The 20,863-nt window shown below is 37.7% G+C and overlaps 2 protein-coding genes across 3 annotated transcripts; both read right to left on the reverse strand.

The window, feature by feature from the left end:
• Window positions 1–107: 107 nt before the first annotated feature.
• Window positions 108–8,573, reverse strand: LOC128031073 (GTP-binding protein 10-like). Its single transcript, XM_052619289.1, has 10 exons — window positions 8,406–8,573; window positions 7,739–7,932; window positions 5,084–5,175; window positions 4,750–4,894; window positions 4,394–4,467; window positions 4,166–4,218; window positions 3,774–3,881; window positions 3,614–3,691; window positions 2,684–2,807; window positions 108–2,163 (listed from the first exon to the last, which is right to left on the reverse strand). The coding sequence occupies exons 1-10, from the start codon at window positions 8,436–8,438 to the stop codon at window positions 1,922–1,924; spliced, it is 1,143 nt and encodes a 380-aa protein (XP_052475249.1). The 5' UTR covers window positions 8,439–8,573; the 3' UTR covers window positions 108–1,921.
• A 1,873-nt stretch (window positions 8,574–10,446) lies between these two features.
• On the reverse strand, window positions 10,447–20,863 carry LOC128031055 (protein ENTREP3-like). 2 transcript variants are annotated; one of them, XM_052619271.1, is made up of 14 exons: window positions 19,671–20,863; window positions 19,291–19,347; window positions 19,095–19,202; window positions 18,874–18,990; window positions 18,648–18,755; window positions 18,360–18,520; window positions 17,901–18,000; window positions 17,204–17,276; window positions 15,990–16,269; window positions 15,024–15,349; window positions 14,796–14,864; window positions 13,132–13,301; window positions 12,888–13,019; window positions 10,447–12,787 (listed from the first exon to the last, which is right to left on the reverse strand). In XM_052619271.1, exons 1-14 carry the CDS (start codon window positions 19,896–19,898, stop codon window positions 12,536–12,538), a joined length of 2,181 nt encoding a protein of 726 aa, XP_052475231.1. In that variant the 5' UTR covers window positions 19,899–20,863; the 3' UTR covers window positions 10,447–12,535. The 2 variants fall into 2 exon arrangements, with proteins under 2 accessions (XP_052475231.1, XP_052475232.1); XM_052619272.1 differs by having other exon boundaries at window positions 15,990–16,218; window positions 19,671–20,862.

Genomic DNA, 20,863 nt, shown 5'->3' on the forward strand with positions numbered 1-20,863 from the left:
ATCAGTTGGCTGTAGAGCTCTGATTCTGTTACACAAATAAAAAAAAAATGGTGAAGACCTTGAAAAACAGAGAGGTTAACTGAATGAGAACAAGCAATGGCTAAAACTCCAGGTGGCCACTTTTTATAGAATTAAGTATAGAATATAATAATTTTCACAGAGAGCATTTGTAGCCATCTTACTTTGTTGGGTAAAATGTATAAAAATGTATATATTTTTTTGCATTGACCAGTATTTAATCTTGGCTCCCAGCCTGTTCAGATGGAATAGCTGGTAGACAAACTGACAAGTTACCAAAATGCCTTTAAAACCAGCAAACCAGACCAGCATGATCAGACTGGGAGAGCAGCTAAAAAATACTTGGCCCGCTTTTGTTTAGTCTATATATTAATGATTTGCCATCAGTTTGCCCTGACATCAATACAATAATGTACGCGGATGATACTGTAATTTATGTGCATGCCAAGACAAAAAATCTGGCTGCCACAAAATTGACCAAAGCCATGGACCAGATCACCAATTGGCTAAATCGCTCATGTCTTCAATTAAATGTAGATAAAACTGTGGGAATGTTTTTTACAAAAAGACAATGTAATAGTGTGTCAATCATATCAATTTCGGGTCAAAACATTACTATTGTGCCACAATTTAAATATCTGGGCGTTATTATTGATTCTAATCTCTCTTTTAAAACACATATTAAGAAAGTCTGCAATAGGGTCAAGTTTAGTTTAGCTAATTTTAGATATATTAGAAGTGCCCTTACTTTTAATGCTGCTAAATTATTTATGGATGCAATGATTATGTCACATCTAACATATTGTCTGACAAGCTGGGGACAAACTAACAGCTCATCACTTAAGCCACTAGCAACTATTTATAAAAAAACTCTTAAAATCTTGGACCAGAAGCCTAACAGTTTACACCATTGTATAATCCTTAAAAACTATAAACTGCTGAGCTGGGAAAATGTAATCAAATACAAAAATATTTGTCTGGTTCACAAAATTTTACATAATACCGCTCCGCCTCCTTTCAATTAATTCATAATCCAACGTAATAACAGCAGTCATAATACCAGAAGCACCACACGTGGCGACCTAGTAATCCCACTAAGAAAAAGTGCATTTGGTCAATTATCATTTTCTTTTACTGCAATACATAACTGGAACTCATTGCCCATTACAATTAAAAACATACATATGTATTCGACTTTTACTGCACACCTTAAAAATTGGCTAACCGACAATTACACCTGCACACATTAATATGCTAGATGTGATGTGCGCACTAGATGTGACATGATCATGCTTCTGCCACTTGATCTCTGCTGACTGTCTCAATGCTATGTCTTATATGTGCTTCAATGTGGCCTTTGCATGATTATCTTTGGTGTCAATTTTCTCTAGTTTATTGCTTGACCTGCTTTTATGTCTTTGTAATTTGTGCCTGCTTGTCTGTTTCAATTTTGTACCACCTTGTTTGTTTGTCTAAGCTCTTGCTTAAGCCTTGTATTAATTGCAATGTATTTATTGATGTATGCCAATTAATAACTGGCTGGGGACTACAGCTGGAAATTAGCCGTAGAGGCTAAAGCTGCTCTTTTGATTAAAAGAGGTTGTCCACATTACTATAAACCAATAAAGTAAAGTAAAGTAAAGTAAAACCAACTTCAAAGGAATGCATTACATGAAAGCTTACCCAGACACAAAGGTCAGCATTTTGGCGTCAGTATGCAACATTTAAACACATATAAGGCACAGATCCTACTCTGTACAATATAGACCGATTTAAGTGAAATGTGCTGTTTGTGTTCTGTTGAATGCTCTTTAACTTCATATAATTACATATTTCACATATCCGCAAATGTTAAACAGTATCCCTGAGGATCATTTACATAACCGAACCTGTATGTGGCATCTCAGGTCGGCTGAGGAAACCCCCGGCTAGGTATAGATGAAGTGGGAATCTCCCTTCCCAACTTAAGTAGCCTCTCACTGCGCTGACCCTCAGTTTCTGTGACGTTCTGTTCCTCAAGTGATTGCCGGATGAGAGACTTGAGCAAGTGCAGACCAAGGCCATTTGTGGCAGAGACTGGGACGACATGCGTGAAACACATTAGGCTTTTAGGGATGACATCCTCAGCAAAGCGATGGCTTGATTCTAGGAAAGCAAAGCATCACTTAAAAGAGTTATCAACTGAGAAAAACGGTGTTTATTGTACACAGCCATCAAGCTCAATGCAATGAAATCACATAAGGCCTGCAGTTCAGCAAAACTGACTTGTGGCAGAAATTCGAGAGTTCAAATATCTGAAATGATATCAATCTGCATATGTGATGGACACTGGTTTTGACCATTTATGGTATCTGCTTTGAAAGCATCTTGAGTAAAACAAGTACATAATATAAGTACAAACAAAAGATCTGAAATGAAAGCAATGTGACCTGTTTTACAGAATACGGAAGTTTGTTGCAGGTAACCCCTATTGAATGTTAAATGAAACAATAATGCAACCACTAACTGATAAAACCTATGCTGTTGTGATATACAATTTCTGTAAAGCACCCACTTTATCCTTAAAATAACACAAAAATGTATTTAGTAATTTGTGACTAATATGCTTGAACGGCCTATATAATAAATAGCCCGTAAATTGCCCATTTGCTTCTAAAAAACCTACCTTCTTGGTTCTCTAAGTGAGCTTCCAGTTCTCGGAGAAGGCCCTGCGCCTCTGGGAGGTCCATCTTATTTATGACCAGGATCGCTGGCTTTCCTAAAAGTTCCTCTTTATACAACTCCAGTTCCTTAATAACAGAGAAAATAAAGAGCACTTCATGCAGCACAATCGTATATGCAGAAGCATTTCATTCAGAAAAGAGTTTATATATATGTGTATGTGTGTGCTTGTTTGTGTATGTGTGTGGTTGTTTTAGGTATTTATATGCACATTACCATTCAAAAGTTTTTTTTATGCTTACTAATGCTGCATTTATGTGATAAAAATACAGCAAAATCACACATATTGTAAAATATTTTACAATTAAAAATAACTTTTCTTATTCAATTTAAAATTGGAGTTTCTTCCTGCGATGGTGAAGCTGAAATTTAAGTACTCCTGTCTTTATAGTCACATGAAGTGAAGTGAAGTGACATTCAGCCAAGTATGGTGACCCATACTCAGAATTTGTGCTCTGCATTTAACCCATCCGAAATGCACACACACACTGTGAGCACACACCCGGAGCAGTGGGCAGCCATTTATGCTGCGGCGCCCGGGGAGCAGTTGGGGGTTCGATGCCTTGCTCAAGGGCACCTAAGTCGTGGTATTGAAGGTGGAGAGAGAGCTGTTCATGCACTCCCCCCACCCACAATTCCGTCCGGCCTGAGACAAGAACCTACAACCCTTCGATTGGGAGTCCAACCCTCTAACCATTAGGCCACAACTTCCCCTTAAATCATGATCCTTCTGACATGATCCTTCTGATAATTACAATTCTTCAGAAATCAATCTAACATGCTGATTTGGTGCTGTGCTCAAGAAACATTTCTTAATATTTGATCCTTTGATCAATTAATGCATCCTTGCAGAATCAGTAGTGTATATTATTACCTTGTTTAAAAGCATCACAGTTTCAAATGCAGACCTAAAAGGGGTGTTACTAGCTAGCTGAAACCCACAGATGTCGACCTGAAACACCAAAACATGGGATTACTATTACTATTACACAGCCACTGACATTCAAGTTCAGGTAACAGGCAAAACTCAGTACCACAAACAAGAGCTGCTTGGTTCTCTCCACATGCTTGAGAAACTTGTGTCCCATCCCTTTATTTACGTGAGCACCTTCAATGAGTCCTGGTAAGTCTGCTACTGAAACCTCCAGAGAGAAACAAACTTCTGTAACTCACTCTGGCATCAGTCTGACAAAGTGTTTATTATGTAATATCAAATAATATTTGCTGAAGCTCTGTTCAATAAATATGTACAGACTATTGTATGTCTGTACATACTGTATTATTGTATATAACTGTATATTGCAATTTTTGGTTTAATTCACACTATGAATTTTTTTCTAAGGTCAAAACCATGCTTGTTAAGAAGCATCCAGTATAGTGCTAAGTGCTATCATTCCATCACATTTAGGAGAGCTTGTCATCCTACCTGCTTGTGATCATCATACATAACTTTTCCAATTTCAGGTCTTAAAGTTGTAACTGCAGAAGTACAATAAAGGAAAATAACAAGGGAAAGGGATTATTGCAAAAGTGGCAATAAAGTGGCAGTTTTATACACACACATACACACGTATGCATACACACATTCATGCATATGATATATATATCACTACATTGGTTTAACTAATATTTGTAACTGATTATCAGTTCTCACAGGGGTAGCTGGCAATCCTTGGTTTAGCATGCGACAGGGCAGTCAGCAAAGAGGATTTGCCTGCATTGGGAAACCTGTCAAAAAAAAAAAAAATGAAATACATATTAGTGGAACGAAAAAACAATTAAACGAGAGGGGTCACAATTATGAAACTGAGCAACTTTACTATTGCAAAACAATAATATTAAAAGTTTTTATGTAACAAATATAGTTGGTTCATTATGTATTTTTGTTTTATGCATTATTTTGGTTATTATTCCTAGATCATGTTTTGCTCTTTATGTCATTTACTTTGTAATTTTACACCTTTTTTTATAGCAATACTTTTCCAGTCCAAATTCTGTTTAGACACTCACCCTACAAGTCCTAGATCTGCAATGAGTTTAAGGTCAAGCCGTATCTGTCTGGTTTGACCTTTACTGGGTAAGAACCCAGAGTGAAGAGAGCCGCCGTGACCCCCTTTGGCCACCAAAAGTTTGTCTCCTTCACAGTTTAACTCTCCTAATGAGAAAAAATGTTTTATTCTCATTAGGTAAGACATACAGAATGCAGTATGAAATGGAAGAAACAACATACAATGGCATTTGATATAAGTGCAAAGTATGTCTAATAAGCATGTCAAATAAAATAATGAAGTGATATGAGGGATGTGATGACCTAGATGTTATAGAGGGATTTAAATGGAATTACCTAAGATTCTCCCATTGTCCGTTGTAACACTGATCCCAACAGGTGCACAGACCTGACTGTCCTCTCCTTTAGCCCCTCTCAGAGCATGAATACTGACAAAAAATAAATAAATACATTTTCACATTGTATTGTATAGCAGAGCAATTATTTGTGATTTTTGTTCATCTAGTTCACCAAAAAGTGAATCTGTCACCATTTACAAAAAAAGTAAATGACTTATTATGTGCTTTTCTGGTTTTAAAATTCATTAAACAGTTTTATGTGAGAAGAAGTGCAAAAACAAGCATTTCACTTTCCTCACACTTGACAGGTGGAAGTCAAGAGGTTCGATGAATAATATTGAATGATGTTCTTACATTGCAATCTGCTTCTCAAAAAAAAACAATAAACCCCCACTTGTATTACTTTTAAACACTTGGAAAACAGTTCATGAGTCTTATAGACTGCTTTCTGGAACTTGACATTTGGGATTGCTGTGCCGTTTTGTTATATAGAAAAAAAAGTAGCTTGGACATGCTAAATCTCCATTAAAATTTAATGGCAACTTTTAAAATTTGAGAATGCATCATATCCTCTGCATGGGGCAAATAAGCTTTCACAATATCAGAAGAAGACCAAGCTCCTCACATCAGATTCTCCTGCAGGCACGTGCAGAGGGGGGGGGGGGGGGGGGGGGCGTTGGGTGCTTAAGCACCTGCCCCTTTGCCCTTTGGTGCCCAAAGTGCCCTTTTGTCAAAGCAATATTTCCTCTAATTTTTTTTTTTTTTTTGCCATAACGTTTCCTTTTGTGATTACCTGCTCATGCCCAATCTAAATATTAGTAAAATTTTGAAAAATAATTTAGCCGTCAATAAGATGACCAACATGACCTTTGACCTGACGACGACTACCTCCTCATCTGACCTGGACGATTTGTCACGCCGCATGCGCTTTTTTTATTGTCAGAGGATATTTTCAGCACCGCGGAAGCTGGTAAGTGGTGTTTCATTCTCAGCGAAGTGATTTTGATATTTATTTACTTATTATTATTTTACAAGAACGACGTGATGTGAGAACATGCAGATATGTTGTTTATATTGCAGTGTGTAGCCTGTAGTGTAGAGTAAAGTTAGCATGCTGTTTGAGGGAGAAACGTTTCACAGGCATCGAGGGCAGAGGCGTCATGCCCATTCAAAGATTTTCGAGCCAAGTTGATTTTAAATGCAGCTTCCAAACGACCAAAAACAAAAAAAACGCAGAATAATATTTTTTATATATTTGATATAATCACACTGTTGTGATTAGATCGTTCAGCATCAGCTGCTAAATTCAAATCTGTGTTCGCTGGCTGGCGCTGAGCCAGAGACGTTCGTACAACACTTCATGATGATAACCAATCAACGGTTCTGTTGCGCGAATGCAATGGCCAATCGGAGACGTGCAGAAGAGTCATCATGAAAAGAGGTGTTTTTGTTCACTTGCTCGCTGACTGAATTATTTAGCGAATTCTTTCTTCAGAGAGAGAGAGAGAGAGTAAAAACAAAAAAAAAAATCCTGATGTGCATAATGTAATATAAAGTGCTTCAGTGATTTTAATGGTAGTTTTTGAGAGTGCCTGAACTCTGGCTAGACTGAATGAAAATGTTATTTGATAATGTAAATGTTCTTTACTCTCTGTAAAATGAAAGTCTTAAAATAAGTAACTTACAATATTGTTATTAAAATTTACATTAAATACAAATCCAGTCGTATTAAAAATATTTTATAAATATTAAATATTATAAAGTCGGGGTTTTATGTGTAGTTAATAGATTACACTACCTTTCCATTTATTGATCAAATAACAATCTATAAAGGTGCAGAACGCGTTTACTTGCACGTTTGAGAATCGAGATAGTTCCTTATATATTAAGCATGTTTTGAATTGTTTTGAATAAAAAGGAAAAATAAATAAAACATAAGCCTATATAAGTTATACAGTGCTTTCATAGCAAGACTCAGTTGTTTATTGTTTTGTATCAATATTTAAGGTGGACTTATTGATTAGGTGCAAGAATAGTAGTGATGGTTAAAATAATAGATTGATAATGAAATAGTAGATAGTGCCTTGTTCCTAGATGGACAGAGACTGGAAAGTAATAGATCAGATGAGGAGATGGAGATAGAGGAAGAAAAAGAGGCAAATGTAGACGCACAAGTGACAGAAAGAGCAGGTAAGCAGAGGCTGGTGAGAAAGAGGAAAATGTAGAGTCATAAGCTTTTCTATAGTTTTTACTATAACAGCTGTTCTTAATTATTCTGTAGAACAGAGAAGAAAAAGCCATCAGGTTGGGACAATTTAAGACATTTCAGTTTCTAATCCCAAAGCTATTATTAGGTGGAATTTGTTTTTTCTTTTTTTACTTTTAAAGTTAAAATTGTCTCTTCTAATCTTTTTCTTTTTCAAAACTGCATCACATCATTTGCTGCCGTATCAATACATAATCATCCATATCGATACGCAAATCGGCAAGGAATGCATCACAATATATTTTTGTATTGCTATTTTGAACCGCGCTATTTAAACCTTGTTCCATGTGCTCCTTTTATACTTTGAGCACCTGCCCCTCCAAAGGTCTCTGCACGGTCCTGTTCTCCTGACAAAAGAATGACCTACAACACATCTGTTAGATTTACCTGCTGTTTGAACCAACACCTGCAGTGAATCGTTTGTTAGGGTGCTTGTCCTTGATTTGCTTCAGTGTAATGTCTTTTTTGGCCACCACCCAAACGTCTCCACCATTTCCCCCAAGTCCCCCTAAACGGGGCAGACCCATTCCTCCACTCCCACCCCTCACATAAAGCCGAATATTATCCACAAAGTTGCCATACTGAAATAAAAGACACAGATAAAGTTAGTAGGACATTATGTTCGAGAAACAGTTCGTATTTCACCTCTGAAGGCATGAAAACTCTAAGTCAAATAAAGGCAATTTCAAATGTCGTCAGTCCAAACTTTTTGGCAAAAGTCTGCTGAGCCATTGTTCCACTATTTGCATAAATATGTGTCTATTAATATGGTAAAAATAATTTTTACATTTCCTGAACCTGCACATTCACTAACGTTACAGCCTCTGGGGAAAAGATGAAAGACACATGAGGTATTTCTTCTAAGCTATTATTATTGATGCGTGATAAAAGTGCTTAGAGTGAAGCATCGAGTTTGTAACAGGAATTAGTAACATAAACATCTGCTACACGATCTGTTAATGACACACAGAAACTACGGAGCATGTGAAGGGCGGGTTACTGCTAACGTTAACTATTTAAAATGTCATTCGGTAAACTGGTCAACGTTACCAACCTTCCGGAAACAAACTCTGCTTGTCCAGACCATCCCGAAATAACTCCGCAAGGCAGAGATTGTATCAAAGTGTCACAAAACCTGTGTTTTTTTGTTACAACGTTATTTTCTCTGCATTGTTTAGGACTGAAGTGAAAGACCAACACGTGTGTGCTTCCGGAAACATGCCAATGTGTGCTGTGATTGGCTTAAAGTGCTGTCCATTAAGCATGTTTCCGCCTCTCTCCTTCAGCAGATTTGTGATCCGAATTTTTCAGATTTCGCCCGATAATATTTACTAAAGTTTCTACATTAAAAAAAAGTTACATTTATTTCTTATATTACTACTATATTAAGTTATACAATTATGGGGTTGTCTAGCTGTCAAAAATAAACGAATAAATAAATAACAGTATGCTAATCATAAACTCTAAGTACTTGCGTTCCTCAAATTGTAATCCAGTTATGTTCTTCACGTCAGGTGGTTTTTACTAGTGGAATGGGCTACAATCAACAGCATGACGATTGAAACACATGGGCGCGCAGGGATTTTGTTTCGGGTTAGTAGCCTAGCTATGCAAATGTAAACGCTGAAGACGGACATAGTTAATTATATATAAAAAAAGTCATGAAAGATTCCAAGGTTCCAATGGGACGTTTAAAGGGATTCACTGACGGCCAGTGGTGGCGCCTACTAGTGTGTGTGCTGATGCTCGCCACCGCATCCTCGTACACCATACCCAGTCTCGAGATGCTGAATACCGAGGGCACAGAGGGCGGCAAGGCTCCCGGTCAGCTGGGCGAGATAAATCTTGAATGCGGGGACGCATCGTCACTGGCAATAATAAATGCGCGTAAACTGCGTGTTGCAGATACAGTTGCTGGGCTCTGGGACTTCATGACATACATGAGCGGGTCTAATCAATCCAAACATTAGGACATGTTTATGGAGTTGGCACATGGGTTTTGGGAGAGGTATGTGGACTGTGTGCTTATATATTTATATTTATTTATATTAATATATTTAAGAATGTTTTGTCTATACTTGTGCATTTGCAAAATGTCTCACACCTTAGAAATGTAATTTCTGTTGCATTTTACAGAGTAGAAAAAAAATATTGGTAAAGGTGAAAATTGTCCACCTAATTTATTATGCGCTGTGTGAGCAGTATAATAATTAAGCCTAATAATTTCAGAGGACAAACAATTTATTCCTTTGGATATATAGAGTAAAATTTACATACCACACCTAGGGCAACACAATTGCAAATCTGCATCCAATCAAGTATACCAGCTGCCCAATTAGTCAACATAGTCTACCATGTATATATAGACAGTATGCAAGAGACTGATTTGTTTGGAAAACTTTTTCAGTGCGCGCGAAGCGAGGGAACCATGAGACACAGGAGGAAAGAGGTAAAAATGGATTACCTATCTATCAAGAAATGAAGCTTTAATAAAAGCACAGACTTTGAAATGATGAATAACTAACGTTACAGTGGTGTACTACGTGATACCCACTTTTTAAGTGATACCACAACCTTTCGATTGCGATTCCGACTCTCTAACCATTGTCGTGGCATATGTAAATTTAATTGACTGCGCTTTAATAATAGTAATTTGTGAACACGTCATTCAGCACAGGGTAAATATATGAATAAATTAATAAAATCGTATAAAATATTATATTGAATGGGGCTGCACGAAACTGAAACCGCGTATATCACGATTATAGAATTATACAACGTAGGATCTTTGTTCTTTGTGTCTGGATGTCTCAGGAACAATATTAAATGTAATGTCATATCGCAGCTCACAAAATTTTGCAAGTGAAATCTCTGGTTCAGCACAATGAGCTCCCGCTTCACCCCTGGTTTTGTGAACAAGTTTAACCAATTCATTTAAATAAATCTGATTCAAATATGAAATATGAAGAAAATTTATATACAGATCAGACACAACTTATCACCAGTGCTTTTTACCTTTCGAACAAAAAAATGTAATGTACATTTTTGTTTTTTAAATGAGTGTTGAAAAAGTAGGGATAACACCTGAGAAGATGACAGTGAAAGTGATAAATTTGATGTGCATATATTTATTGTTGTAACTACATAACTTGCATCAAAAGTTCATGAAGAGCTGTTATAAATGTTCTTTTTAGGCATCACATTCCCAGAATAACAGTGTTTTTATCAATCAGTGTAGAAGTATTTTCAGAAATAGTCCATAAAATCATTAAATTAATTAAAACATTTCACTGGGCCATAACATGTCAGTGTATGCAATACAAGAGGTAGAATATCAAGCTCTTTTCCAGACTTGGTTTCAGTGCTTCAAAGTTGCAGAATGTGTGTGAGCATGAGAGTATGTGCATCAAAGTTATTTACATGTAGTATGAATGCATTATTTAGCAACATTGCTACTGATTCAAAGCCATTAGCTTGCATTCAAAAGCACTTCTAAACAATTGACAAATTGACAACTGCAATTATTCCTTCAGATGTACATCCATTTCCAAATACAACAGAGCCAGATACACCAGAAGTCCAGGGCTAACTTTCCAATGCATTATTCCCAAATTGTCCAGAAAACTGAAAAGTCCTTGAACATATCAGATCGACAGATCATTTTCTGAGTTCCATTGAGCGTTCAGTTTTCATAGGTATCGTTCAATAGAAGGTCCCAACTTCCTGAAATAGTTCAATGACTACATAACTGTGCAAGTATTTTTATTGCCAGAGAATCATCTGTATTATAAAATCCAAAATTCCCTTAAGTTTCTTTGCATTAGTGGCATCTAGTTTTGTCCCAAGCATGTTTGTGTATCTGTGTGTGTTAGTGCATTTGGTGTACAATCAAAAAGACACAACAAGCCTTCTCAATACATGCAGAGACATTCTAGGAAAGTATTACACAGGCTGGGAAGCTAGAGTCCACACCTTGAGAGACAGACAGATGCAAAAGATCAAAGCTCCAATTAAAATATCTTAGTTGTTTGGGGGGGGGGGCATGCATGCACTTCTACAATAAATAAATTAAATAAATAAGCCAGTGAATCCATTGCTGCATCAACCCTAGCTGTTGAGACAATTCAAGGTTAAACAGCCGGGTTATTTATGGAAGATGATTTTTGAATTATTTATGGTCAGTTAGTGAAAAGTGTTTAGTGGTAACTCTTGTTACAAAAGAGTTAATACCACATTTGAGTATTTATGTTTGCAGGGCTGTAACCATGATCCACAATCTAATTTTAGAAATGGCCAAACTGTCCTTCCCAATATTTGATATTCTTTACATTGCTCCGTTCGTTGTTCGGATGACAAAAAGTTTTAAAACATTACATCTTAGGCTGATCTTCAGTTTTTTTTCCAGTGAAAGAATGTATTTAACATTTACTATCTGACATTTAATATATTTGCTAAATGACTGACAGTAAAATACAATGATGAATTTTCATTTTGAATTTCTGAATCATTTCTGTGATTCAAATGAATGTGACAAAATATGAAACATTTTACATTTTCGACATACTAGGCATACCAAAAAAATAAAATGTGTCCCTATTTTAAATGTAAATAATATTTGCAAATATGTTTCTTTTGATGTTGCTATTACTTTTACTGATTTTTTTTTTGTTTATTCCCTTAAATCCATTGAAATCCCTTAATTCCTTTTAATTATTTAATTCATTTAAATTACCCCAAGTTCAAAACATTGTTACTGCCAAACATATGGTTGTATGTTTGTAGTTGCATGAGTGTATTGTAATGAGCTGTGAAGACAAAGAACAGTGTCAGAGTTTCTGCATTCTTTCCACATCCATGTAAACAGTGAGCGAGAAAAAAAGCACTAAATGGAGACAAACAGAAAGGGAAATATAAAACAGATGGACCAGAGTTTGTCTGGCACAGAGAGCAGCAGGTCTGAAGGGTTGAACTCCATTATATCTGGTGTACTGTTCAGTCTTTTATTACGGTAAGAACAGCTGAGAACTTCACCAATGGTACATATACTGTTTTCCAAACACCCTTCAAATCACCCTTTCTGCAAGGTAAAGTCCTCATCTAAAACCTATTTCCCACCTGTTATTCTTCCTCAAATTTTCTCTGCTAAATCCAGCAGTGATCAATTCCAGAACCCCCCGCCCCATTTCAGAGGGCAGATTCTGAGTAAAGAGCCCCTGATGATCCGTGTGACGGTGGGTGGAGTCTGCGCAGTGATGCAATGGATGTCGAGTTGAGGTCTCCGCAGCTACGCAAGTGGATTCCCCCAGCTCTGACGGGGTCATCATCATGGCGACGGGCATTATGGCGACTGTCACTGTGGGAGTGATGGTGTCCACGGCAGTGGTGGTGGACGTGCTGCTGCTGCCCCCTGTTGGTCCCCAGAGAGTTACGAAGCACCTTCACAGAAAAATGTAATGGGTAATTTTATCCTAAAGCGCACTACACAGAATTCTAGTTGAACTAAATTATTTTATTTGTGGTATTGGCAATATTTTACCTGATCTAACGGCAGGCCTTCACTTCCTGTCCTCCTTTTAGACCCCTGAGTACAGTTTCCAGCATGTTCAGTTGCAAGGGTTAGGTTACGTTTGGATCTCTGCAGGAAACGTTGCACTAAAACCTTGGTGGCCTGTAATTTAAATTGAAAATGTTTGTCTACTTGCTTATACTACCATTATGGTAAAATTGAGAAGAAATGGAGATCGGCAGATGTCGTGGTCCTTGACATCAAAAAGACTAACCTTGAGGTCTCCAAGTGAGCGTGCACAGTCTTTGGGTAAACACAGCGAGGTGGCTGGGACTTGTTTTGTGGGTAACCGGGTACTTACAGCCTTAACGCTACCTTTTCTGGGTAGGGAAGCAGGATGTGCCAAAGAGGAGCGAGGCAGCAAACCAGCTCCAGACGATACCCCTGTGCCACAAAGGTAACAGAACCTAAATATTCAAATATAGTGAGCTGGGAGACAGATTGTTATTAAAATAATATTAATAATCTTAAGTCATTATTTTTACCTTTGCATGTTATTTTGGTATTTTATTTATTATTAAATAAAATACCAATTAAATAAAACCTTGTTAAAAGTAAAACAAAAAAACATGCTTGTTTGTAAGGTTGGTTTCATTCAACCAAAAAGTTTCTTATCTCTGTTCTGGTGTAACCAGTATAAATGCAGGTGGTCATGCATTGAGTAGGCATTTCTGAGCTTCCAAGAATATTTCAGAACATGCTTTGTCTCAATATGTTTTTTGTTTTTTGCATGAAAAGTGTGCAAGTGATCAGCTCTGAAACTTGAAATGAACTTGAAAAAACTAGATTTCTCATAATATGACTGCTTAAAATTTGTTTACATTAGACATGTATTATGTGTTACCATAATTATTATAAAAAAGGTTAATGAAAATAAAAGATTGTAACCATTTGACCCAATTTGGCTTCTCTGCTTGCGATCAGATAATTTTAAGCTGCTAAACTCCAAGAAAGTTTTCAGTCCAATGATCCAGGAAGCGAATGCATTCAAAAAATCCATCCAAAACAGCACTAATATAAAGTAAACCAGGCTGATTACTTCAGAGGTTGCAGCGAGAACAGCGTCTTCAGTGGATTATTCATTCCAGTGTGTTTCACTTTAAAACACAAGCTCTGTCATATTCTGTGATTGCGTCACGCTGTGTGAAGTACAGACTGAATGGGTTTTCAACACATCCCTTGACTGTGTTTAGGTTTTCTGCTGTTGCATTGTACACATACTTGCTTTCATATGGGCTACTTGTATGATTTGGTTGTTTGGTGTCCGTTTGGAGTTTCTAAGAGTACTTTTTTGGAAAGACACCTAAATTTATCTTGAAAAAATCTTGCAGAAAATAGAGTATATCAATATTTTGGTTTACTTTTCTGGATATAGCAAATGATAAAAAAATAAACATTTGAGACAAGATAAATGGTTTATGCTTAATTTCATGAAGTGTGTGATTAAGCGCGATTAATCACAGAAAAAGGATGTGATTAATTAGATAATACAATTTTAACCAATTGATAGCCCTTATATACACTTGTATACATGTGTAAATATAAACTGAAACTAAATTAAAATTAGAAATGTTTTCTTCGAGAACTAGCTGAAATAAGTTAAAGATGAAGCAATAAATTACTAACTAGAAATAAAACCTAAAACTGAATTAAAACTAAAACAGAAATTGAAATGTTAAAAAAGTTATAAAAATTACAATGAAAAAAATGACTGTACATAACATTACTAAAATTTAAACTACAATTAAAACATAAAATGAAAATGTAAAAATTAAATATAAATGAAAACTAAAAAAAAGTTAAATAAAATCTATAATAGTACACAAATAAAATATCACTCTCTCTCTTGTAGTAATCACCCCTGTGACAAACTCTTACCTGTTTCTGATGAGGTCTGGGATCCCCCCTCACTGACTCCTTTATTGCCTCCTGAGAGACTAAAATCACCTGAAGACAGAAAAGCACACACAAAAACACATCTTAATTCTGCAGAGTGGTTTGAAGAAAACAGTAACTGAGTAAGTAAGTAACTCAGTGGCGATCATAAATTCACATTTTCAGGTAAATTCCTGACAACTGTAGTCTGTTACATATGTATGTTCATACCTGTGTCAGTTGAAGAGCTAAGTCCTGGTTCACTGTGTGACCTCAAGAGAGGTAAGAAGCCATCGCTGTCTTTTCTTTCACGTCCAGTATGCTCATGGAAACCTGGCCGCAGAAGGAGCACTGGTACTGTGTGGTCCGGCCGGTCTTGAGCAGGACCTGATGGGGCTGTGGTAGGTGGGTTAGTGAATGCAGATGAGGAGTCCCGTCGGGAGGGTGTGCAGGGCCGAACTCGGATTTCTGGGATAGAGGAAGGTTTAGATCCTGCTAAGAACTCCAAATGAGAGCAGCTACTCGCCAACAGAGCTTGACGCCTCAACACTGGAGACCTGGGGAGGAAATTGTGAAGAAAATGTTTAGCTGAAAAGTATTTTTTTTGTCTTTTTTTTTTTATTTACATAAGCCAGTAGGTCGACAAGAAGCGAAGTGGGTGAGAGAGGGGGGTGGTATCGAGAAAGATCAGTGAGCCGGGACTTGAACTCGGGAGTAAACTTTATTGTTACCTACACAATTTCTATATGAATTAAACGTTGTCATTTTAAGTTTGAAAGAATTATTATTGATGCTTCCATAGGCATCAGTGTATTTTACAAAATATTATATTTTTCTACACTGTGAAATCTTGTTTAGTAAGATTATAGGAGTATGTTTTACAAGAAAATACTACTTCAGTTATTCTATTTTAATTTTTTACTTCTTTTTCTTTCTGCCTGGCCATTTACTAGGAAAATTTATTTCTACACAGTTTTTTTAGTGTAGTACTTATGTGACTTTATAGGACTGAATATGTTGTGGTTGAAAACATTGAATAGCTATGATACAAGACAAGCAATGAACACATCCTTCTCTGGCTCAGCACCAGCCAAAGCATGAAACCAGAATTACACTTAGCATGTGATGCACTAAATGTTCTAATCACACTGGTGTGACCGTATGCATCAAAGGTTTAAAAATGCAACTTTTTCCTACCTGTAGGTAGAGGAGTTGTGCGAGCTTGGGGAAGAGCAGGAGTTGGATCTCTCGCCTCTGAAACAATGCCTTCCAGAAGGAACGGCCATCATTCCCTCAGGATGTTGTGTGGAAGAACGGAGGCTGGCGTACTCTCCCGCCTCCCCTCCCTCGCTGCCCCCCCGTGGCCGTCCCCGCACACCGACACCCACTTCCATGAGGCAGGAGTCCTCAGATGGGGAGCTGTCATCTGGAATATCCACAATCTCAGACATCAATAGAGAGCCACTGTCCATTGACACTGAGAGAGAAAGTATAAAAAATGTACACATATACACATAGTTTGGTCATTTAAAGGGACAGTTCACCCAAAAATGAAAATTAGCCCTTGATTTACTCACACTCAATGCATCCTAGCCTTATATGACTTTCTTCCTTTAGATGAATCCAATCAGAATTATATTAAAAAGTGTGCTGGCTCTTCCAAACTTTATAATGGCTGTGAATGGGTATTATTTTTCAATAATCCAAAAGAATTCCAATAAAGTGCATGCATCCATCATAAAAAGTGTCCCACACAGCTCCAGCGGGTTAATAAAGGCCTCCTGAAGCGAATCGATTATGATGGATGGATGCACTTTATTGGATTTCTTTTGAACCAGTGAAATATAACACCTATTCACCTGCATTATAAAGCTGCATTATAAATCCTCCGACTGGGTTCATCTGAAAGAAGAAAGTCATATACACCTAGGATGCCTTGAGGGTGCCTTGAGGGAGTGAGTATCCTTTTAAAATGATGTAGGATGGTACATAAAAAATGGATGTCTTGACAAAATCTGAACATAAGTGATCAGAGGAGATGCAATTGAAATGCACGTAAATACCATACGATGCAAACAAAACTGTGTCTTGGCTGTCCTTTTGTGACTGATTTACCAAAAACGTATATATCTTAAATGGATAGTTCACCCAAAATTGAAAATTCTGTCATCCTTTACTCACTCTCAAATAGTTCATTTATACAGTTTCTAGTCCCATTCACTTCAATAGTTTTTCATTTTTTCCATACTATGGAAGTCAATGGGGGACCAACTACTGTTTACTTACCCACATTTTTTAGGTTCAATAAAAGAAAGAAACTTGAGGGGAGAGTAAATTATGTTAGTTTTTGGGTGAACTATGCTTTTGGAAACAGTTTGCTAAAGGATGAACAGACGAGAGGCAAGACTCACCTTCCCCACTGAATGCTGTGGATGTTCCTCTCTCTCCGGACAGCTCACTGGCTTGAGTGTCAAACACTGTGGCCTACGAACAGTGAGAGTGACATCATGACCACAGTATTACAAAATGATGAGAATTACAATTCTTTACAAAATTATGCAAAGCAGGATACCATAATTTTTTTTTAAAGAAACAAATATTTTTATTCAGCTATTATGCATTACATTGATCAAAACTGAAAGTAAAGATCTTTGTAATTTTACAAAAGATTTATATTTCAAATAAATTTTCTTTTGAATTTACTATTCATCAAAGAAATATTTTTAAAAAGTATTATGTTTCCACAAAAATATTAAGCAGCACATCTGTTTTAAACATTGATAATAATAACCAGTTTCTTGAGCAGCAAATCAGCTAATTAAAATGATTTCTGAAGCATCGTGTGGCACTGAAGACTGGAGTAATGGCTGCTGAAAATTCAACTTTGGCAAGACAGGAATAAATTACATTTTAAAATACATTAACAGAAAATACAACATTTTAAATTTAATAATATTCCACAATATTACTATTTTGACTGTTTTTATTTATTTTTTTCGTTGTCCAATTACTGCAGCATTAAAAAAAACATTTAAAAAATCTTGGTTTGAATAAGAAGTCAAGACATCAAAATACGTCATCTTAACACCACTCAATGCATACATGTACCTGACTGGAAGCCCTTTGACCTATCACTGCCTCATAAGGAGGAGGGCAGTCTGTTGGGTACAGAGGCACTGGACTCTCCATTGATCCATTATATGTGACACTGCAGGTACACAGAGAAAAATGAGGCATGAGAAAAAGTAATCATTACAAGAAAAGTCATGATAGAAGAAGTGTAGTTAAAATTTAAAAATGTTCATATGAACAAAAAAGAGATTGTGAAAAAAGACTGCAATACTCCGTCAGAGCATTTCAAGTATGTAAGCGACCTTAATAAACATACTAAATACCATAAAAACATTTTTGTTTTTTCTGAAAGGTTTAGTTTTAGAGGTAGCTCTAGGAGATTTGATTAGCTCAATATGAAACAAGAAACGTCAATGGAAAGTGCACAAAATTATGGAAAACAAAAGCCAAAATGTGTATGTGTGTGTGTGTGTGTGTGTGTGTGTGTGTTTTCACCTCTGTGCATCGGTCTCTGAGCTGCAGGTGTATTCAGGAGGGTAGTAAGGTGGTGGAGGAATGGGTGGAACAAACTCCTCAAAGTCCATCATGTTACTGAGAAATGCATCCTGAGGAGTGGTGCATTCTGGGTTAACAGAGCGAGACCGATGAGGAGCCAGCTACAACAAACAGAGTGGGATGAGATAAAGTGCCAAGAGTGTATCTACACACTGTAACATTTTAATGAAAAATTCAGTTATTTAAAAAGAGTGTTTTAGTGCAAAGATTTAGTGGATTTTGTCTCACTAGATGCATTAGGTCCAACGAGAAGATATGAATGCTGCAGGTGACCGTGGACAGAGTGCAGATAATGGTAGAGAGAATACTAAGACCACAGGCACTGAACAGCAGATCCTGCACACACATATAATATAATGGTTAAACTCACACGTATTCAGACACCTTGGGTGCAGTGTTTGCCTTGAGGGGCAGGGACCATCCCGAACACCCTATAAGAGTTAAGGGACCCAACCTTGAGCTGGTGACGCACAGAGTGGCAGTCTGAATGTTGGTAGAGCACTAGTGTCTCATCTTCTGTTGGAGGGCATGTCTGCTTGTGGTCACAGCAAAGACACAGACTATTCTCCACCTGGAACAAACACATGGATATTATCTGAAGAGAAGAGAAGAGAAGAGAAGAGAAGAGAAGAGAAGAGAAGAGAAGAGAAAAGAAGAGAAGAGAAGAGAAGATACCTGACAGGTAACATAAGATTTGACCATCTGTGCATTCTGACATGAGAGCATGGAACCAGCCAAATTGAGAATCACACAGACTGCAGACAGCAGCATGAACAGCGAAACCTGAACGAAACAAAATCAGCATCACTGCAAAAACTAAGAGGAGCAGACAAACACACAGACATCCTGTCAAGATGATAAAGATACGTACAACAAGAGTGAAGGGCCTCCTCCATGATATCACACCCACTACTCCTGACGCCACAACCTAACAACAAAAACATGTTTAAGGGGCAGATTTTCAGTTCTTCACACAAACTATATGAGATATGAAACAGGGTACAGCTTCTTTGTTTTTCTTTTATATATATATATATATAAAAGAAATAATCATCTTTTATCATCTAATAATCATCTTTTGTGTACCACAGAATAAAGAAAGGTATACAGGTTTGAAAAAATAAATTATTATGTAATTATTGCAATGTATTTAAATGGCCCTGTGGGACCGACAGCAGAGATCAAATACAGCATCTTCCACTATAGGACACGTCATGCCAATATATATATATAACTATCAAAGAAACTTACAAAGAGACCAGCCCAGAAAGGACAGGACTGTCTGACACGGGGTGATGAGGTGAAGGCAAGGCTTGTGAAGCTGAAGGCCAGCACCATGGCCCCAAGTGCAAGGTGACACAAGCCCAGGTAGAGCAGCACACGCGCACTGGTCCGCCCAGACATTCCTCTGCGACTCCCAGACAAAGCTCGAGACCCTGACATCGAGGCCACGCTACTGGAGTCCGACGGCGAGGGCATGATGATGGCTACTGAAAAACTTCCTAAATTGTGGAACTATGCTACTTGGTTTAATATGTCATGTATAAATACTTCTTTAAATATGCAGTTAGGGTCTAACATTAAGTCCACAGCTGTTAAAACGCAACGAGACACACTTATGTTGTGTCAACATTTATTCTTGGCGTCGTACATCTGCATTCTCCAACATCCCTTGATCTGGTTCGCTCCATCGCCCACCTGCCGTCCTTCTCTCCCCATCACCGCGGCACTGCGGTACCCAGAGCCTTTAGCAGGCCGAGTGGCTGCAGCATCCGCGAGCGAGCGGAGCAGCTTCGGCCTTCTGGCTACTCCGCGGAGGAGGACAAATCAAGACAGGTCCTGCTCTCATCGAAGTGTGTGTTCACCGGGTTTCCACTAGAGAGCCTCAGAGCCCCCACCTGAACTCGGAAAACACGTCTCATGAAGCACAGCGGTTTCAGAAGAGAAAAGGGAACAATCGACAGCAAAAGGAAATGAAAACATGGAACCAGTTGCGAAGAACTCTCAGTTGGCTGGTTCCATGCTGCGAAGAACTCTCTATGTTGCTCCCACCGTGCATCCGCTTGTTTTGAATAATAAATAATAAAGCTATGGTCTCCCACTTTTCCTTCCGCAGTCACGAGGACTCCCGTCCCGTCCGTATCCCGGACATGAGCATCACTACGTAATCACGCCAGACTTGAAGTGCCTTTGAGTGCGTGTGTTATTCACGCATGATGTCTTTACGCGTAAATTTAAACGTTATCCGATTCAGTTTCAGCTTGACTCCGTTTTAGAAAGATCAAATTGCGCAGCGCATTATGGTAGCACGTGTCCGTAATATTTGTTCAATGCGTCACCGCATTCACCCAGAGCGAGATGCTGATGCTGCACTGGGTGGGCGGGGTTGCTTGGCAACCTACTTCGACAGTCACAACTGTTGGCGACCTTTCCGCGCATGCGCA

This window comes from Carassius gibelio, chromosome A16 (assembly GCF_023724105.1).
Source record: "Carassius gibelio isolate Cgi1373 ecotype wild population from Czech Republic chromosome A16, carGib1.2-hapl.c, whole genome shotgun sequence".
Taxonomy (NCBI): Eukaryota; Metazoa; Chordata; class Actinopteri; order Cypriniformes; family Cyprinidae; genus Carassius; species Carassius gibelio.